The following is a 5,633-nucleotide window of genomic DNA, read 5'->3' as shown; positions in this document are numbered from 1 at the left end:
CAGTCAACAAAACTAAAAGACACCATACAGAATGGGAGAGGATATTTGCAAATGACCTATCAGATAAAGGGCTAGTTTCCAAGATCTATAAAGAACTTAGTAAACTCAACAGCAAAGGAACAAAAAATCTTATCATGAAATGGGCAAAAGATATGAAGAGAAATATAACCAAAGAAGACATAGACATGGCCAACAAGCACATGAGAAAATGCTCCGCCTCACCTGCCATCAGGGAAATACAAATCAAAACCACCATGAGATACCACCTCACACCAGTGAGAATGGGGAAAATTAACGAGGCAGGAAACCACATATGTTGGAGAGGATGTGGAGAAAGGGGAACCCTCTTGCAGTGTTGGTGGGAATGTGAACTGGTGCAACCATTCTGGAAAACTGTGTGGAGGTTCCTCAAAGAGTTGAAAATAGATCTGCCCTACACCCAGCAATTGCACTGCTGGGGATTTACCCCAAAGATGCAGATCCAGTGAAACACCGGGACACCTGCACCCCGATGTTTATAGCAACAATGTCCACAATAGCCAAACTGTGGAAGGAGCCTCGGTGTCCATCAAAAGATGAATGGATAAAGAAGATATGGTCTATGTATACAATGGAATATTACTCAGCCATTAGAAATGACAAATACCCACCATTTGCTTCGATGTGGGTGGAACTGGAAGGTCTTATGCTGAGTGAAATAAGTCAATCGGAGAAGGACAAACATTATATGGTCTCATTCATTTAGGGAATATAAGGGAAGGGAGAAGAAATGTGTGGGAAATATCAGAAAGGGAGACATAACGTAAAGACTGCTAACTCTGGGAAATGAACGAGGGGTGGTAGAAGGGGAGGAGGGCGGGGGGTAGGAGTGATTGTGTGACGGGCACTGGGGGTTATTCTGTATGTCGGTAAATTGAACACCAATAAAAAAATAAAAAATTAAAAAATTAAAAAAAATAGTGAAAGGGAATAGAGGGGTAGGGAGAAGAAATCTGTGGGAGATATCAGAAAGGGAGACAGAACATAAAGACTCCTAACTCTGGGAAATGAACTAGGGGTGGTGGAAGGGGAAGAGAGCAGGGGTGGGGGCGAATGAGTGATGGGCACTGAGGGGGTCACTGGACATTATGACCACTGGGTGTTATGTTATATGTTGGCAATTTGCACTCCAATAAAATGTAACTTAAGAAAATAAAGGAAAGTGTTACGGGGAGGCACCATTACGTGCCAGCATCCCTGAGGAATATGCTCTACTGCGGTCACCAGTAAAGGGATTCATTACCTTAGTGTTTGTGCCCCAGTTGGTAGCTATGGCCCCAGGACTGTAGCCCACCCCCTGATCTGTCTCTGTCACTGTGCTTAGCATCAGTGTCATACACCTGACTGTAAGCTCCACAGAAGACTCTCAATGATGAGGACCAGAGACAAGGGCCCAGGGGTTTTTGTGTCACTTCCTCCTTATCTGAGATGTTGTGGGTAAGTGAAGCTGCTCCCACTACCATGTTCTGTAACACAGTAGTAGTCAGCCTCGTCCTCAGGCTGGGCTCCTGTGATGGTGAGCGCCGCTTTGTTCCCAGAGATGGATCCAGAGAAGCGATCAGGGACTCCAGAGGGGTGGCTGTTAGTGTTGTAGATAATCGTGCGAGGAGCCCGCCCTGGGGTCTGCTGGTACCAGCTGGAGTAGTTACTTGTAGTGACTGACCCAGAGCTGAGGCCACAAGTGAGTAGGACTGTCCCTCCTGGAGACAGTGATGGTTCCTGGGTCACTACAATCTGAGAATCAATTCCTAAAACCAAAAAGAGAGAAAGGTGTTGTTATGGGAGACAAGAGTCACATGAATCCCTGCTTATCTGTGCCCCCAACAAATGCAAAGTCCATTTGCCTGACCTGAGCCAAAAGCAAGGAGCCCGAGAAGAAGCAACGTCCAGGCCATGGTGGGGACCCTCACTGGAGGTGGGATCCACAGTTTCTTTGGCTGGAGAAGGGTGTCCCTGGACCATTTCATGACTTCAGACCTATGAGAATAAGCAAGTGCTTTATGCAAATCAGCTTCCTCTATCCCCCTGTCCCAAGGTCACCCGCAAGTCACCTGGGAGATCTTGAAAGTCACAGATACTGGGACCTCACACACACAAATGTCTGCAGGGTGACATGGGACACAGACTGGCAGGAAGACATTTTTCTCCAAATCAATGACCTATGACTCTGGTGACGTCCATCCCAAAGTTCCTCACTGCGAATCCTGACAGCTGTATGAGGATATGGATACATTCTCCAATTCCTGGCCCAGCCTCTAAGTTGGCCCAGCTCAACTCTAACCGTTCTTTGGAACATTTTCTTCCCTCCCCAGGGACATTCTTCCTTGTCTCTTTGGAGGATCTTAGCAGTCACTCCTGCAGCCATGAGGACACTGGGAATCTCAGAGTCCATGTGACAATTGTAAAGATTGTGGTCTCCACTTCGTTAATCAGGGACCATGTCTGCAGTAGTCCAGGGTGAGTCGACCAAGGATGACTCTTTATCAGAAATGAACCCAACACTCTGTGAACAAGTGATCCTCATGGAGCATTTTGTTTTTTGTTTTTGTTTTTTCTCATAAATTTATTTTTTATTGGTGTTCAATTTCCCAACATATAGAATAACACCCAGTGCTCATCTGTCAAGTGTCCCCCTCAGTGCCCATCACACATTCGCACGCACCCCTGGACCACCTCCCCTTCCACCATCCATATTTTGTTTCCCAGAGTTACGAGTCTTTCTTATTCTGTTCATGAAGCATTTTGAACTCCATTTCCCATTGTGTTCTGCTGAGGATCAGAGGGTCCCGGAAGGCTGGGGAAGGAACCTGGAGAAGGAGGACTAACAGGAGCATAAGGAGTCTCCAGGAACAGGGGAATATGAAGCTCAGGCTTCGAGTTTGCTCAAGTGTTAGATACCAAAATGCCTGCCATTCATTTTACAACACAAAACCAGGGGAGGGGCAAGATGGCTGAAGAGTAGGGTCCCCAAATCACCTGTCCTCACCAAATTAACTAGATAACCTTCAAATCATCCTAAAAATCAATGAATTCGGCCTGAGATTTAAAGAGAGAACAGCTGAAATGCTACAGTGAGAAGACTTCACGCTTCTATCAAGGTAGGAAGACGGGGAAAAAGAAATGAAGAAACAAAAGGCCTCCAAGGGGGAGGGCCCCCACGAGGAGCCAGGCTAAGGCTGGAGCGAGTGCCCCCAGGACAGGAGAGCCCCGTCCCGGAGAAGCAGGAGCTGCACCAACCTTCCCGGTGGAAAGGGGCTTGCAGGGAGTTGGAGCAGGACCCCAGGAGGGCGGGGATGCCCTCGGGCTCCCTGGGACACTAACAGACACCTGCGCCCCAGGGAGAGTGCACCGAGCTCCATAAGGGCTAGAGCGCACACTGCGGGACCCGGAGCAGCTCGGAGAGGCTCTGGCGGAGGCTCCGCCGAGGGGGCTGCTGGGCCAGGAGCGCGAACCCAACAGCGCACGTGCCGGAGCTCAGGGCGCCGGGACACAGCCCAGGATCCGGCCTCCCCCGGACAGGCAGAGGCTGGGAGGGTCCAGGACAGCAAGGACGCTCCTGCCCCAAGGTGAGTAGATCAGCTGCCCCACCCCGGAGCCTCCAGGCCCCTGCAGAGGGAGTAGTTCCTGCGGGAGCTGAATCCAGGGCTCCAGGGCTGCCGCAGCCACCGGAGTTGTCCCTCCTGCGGCCTCACGGGGTAAACAAGCCCCACTGAGCCCTGCACCAGGCAGGGGGTAGAGCAGCTCCCCCAAGCGCTAACACTTGAGAATCAGCACAACAGGCCCCTCCCTCAGAAGACCAGCTAGACGGAAAAGTTCCAGGGGAAGTCAAGGGACTTAAAGTATACAGAATCAGAAGATACTCCCCCGTGGTTTTTTTTTTCTTTTTGATTTCTGATTGCTTCCCCACACTTTTTTTTTCACCTTTCTTTCTTTTTCTTTCTCTTTTTCCTCTCCTTTTTCCTTTTTTCTCTTCCATTTTTCTTTTTTCTTTTTCTCTTTTCTTTCCTTCTCTCTCTCTCTTTTTCTCCTTTTCCCAATACAACTTGCTTTTGGCCACTCTGCACTGAGCAAAAGGACTAGAAGGAAAACCTCACCTCAAAAGAAAGAATCAGAAACAGTCCTCTCTCCCACACAGTTACAAAATCTGGATTACAATTCAATGTCAGAAAGCCAATTCAGGGGGGGGAGGAGCAAGATGGCGGAGGAGTAGGGTCTCCAAATCACGGGTCTCCACCAAATTACCTAGAAAACCTTCCAATCATCCCGAAAATCTATGAATTTGGCCTGAGAATTAAAGAGAGAACACCTGGAATGCAACAGTGAGAAGAGTTCGCGCTTCTATCAAGGTAGGAAGAGGGGGAAAAAGAAGTAAAGAAACAAAGGCCTCCAAGGGGGAGGGGCCCCGCGAGGAGCTGGGCTGAGGCCGGGGGAGTGTCCCCAGGACAGGAGAGCCCCGTCCCGGAGGAGCAGGAGCTGCACCAACCTTCCCGGGCGGAAAGGGGCTCACGGGGAGTTGGAGCAGGACCCAGGAGGGCGGGGATGCCCTCGGGCTCCCCGGGACAGTAACAGCAACTGCGCACCCAGGAGAGTGCGCCGAGCTCCCTAAGGGCTGCAGCGCGCACGGCGGGGCCCGGCGGGACCGGGAGCAGCCAGGAGGGGCTCCGGCAGAGGAAGAGGCTCCGCGGAGGGGGCTGCGCGGTTCCAGGAGCAGCTCGGAGGGGCTCGGGCGGCGGCTCCGCGGAGGGGGCTGCGCGGCCCGGGAGCGCGAATCCACCAGCGCAGGCTCTGGAGCACAGGGCGCCGGGACACAGCCCAGGATCCCGCCTCCCCCGGGACAGGCAGAGGCCGGGAGGGCCCAGGACAGCGAGGACGCTCCTGCCCCAGCTGAGCAGATCAGCGGCCCCGCCCCGGAGCCTCCAGGCCCTGCAGACGGAGTTCCTGCCGGAGCTGAATCCAGGTTTCCAGAGCTGCCCCGCCACTGGGGCTGTTCCTCCTGCGGCCTCACGGGGTAAACAACCCCCACTGAGCCCTGCACCAGACAGGGGCACAGCAGCTCCCCCAACTGCTAACACCTGAAAATCAGCACAACAGGCCCCTCCCCCAGAAGACCAGCTAGACTGACTGACAACTTTCAGGAGAAGCCAAGGGACTTAAAGTACACAGAATCAGAAGATACTCCCCAGTGGTTCTTTTTTGTTTGTTTGTTTTTTGTTTTGTTTTGCTTTTTGATTTGTTTCCTTCCCCCACCCCCTTTTTTTCTCCTTTCTTTTTCTTTCGCTTTTTCTTCTTTTTTTTTTCTTTCCATTTTTTTCTTCCCCTTTCGTTTCTCTTTCTCTTTTCTTTCCTTCTTTCTCTCCTCTCTTTTTCTCTTTTTCCCAATACAACTTGCTTTTGGCCACTCTGCACTGAGCAAAATGACTAGAAGGAAAACCTCACCTCAAAAGAAAGAATCAGAAACAGTCCTCTCTCCCACAGAGTTACAAAATCTGGATTACAATTCAATGTCAGAAAGCCAATTCAGAAGCACTATTATACAGCTACTGGTGGCTCTAGAAAAAAGTATAAAGGACTCAAGAGACTTCATGACTGCAGAA

At 50.8% G+C, this 5,633-nt stretch overlaps 1 gene segment (V, D, J or C); it reads right to left on the bottom strand.

The window, feature by feature from the left end:
• Positions 1–1,458: 1,458 nt before the first annotated feature.
• Positions 1,459–1,934, bottom strand: LOC140619004 (immunoglobulin lambda variable 8-61-like). The segment is given in 2 exon segments: positions 1,459–1,787; positions 1,889–1,934. Coding segments are annotated over 2 exon segments (375 nt in total).
• Between the last annotated feature and the right edge of the window lie 3,699 nt (positions 1,935–5,633).

The sequence above is a fragment of the Canis lupus genome, chromosome 27 (assembly GCF_048164855.1).
Source record: "Canis lupus baileyi chromosome 27, mCanLup2.hap1, whole genome shotgun sequence".
In the NCBI taxonomy this organism is placed as follows: Eukaryota; Metazoa; Chordata; class Mammalia; order Carnivora; family Canidae; genus Canis; species Canis lupus.
This window is presented reverse-complemented; position numbering and strand designations above follow the sequence as displayed.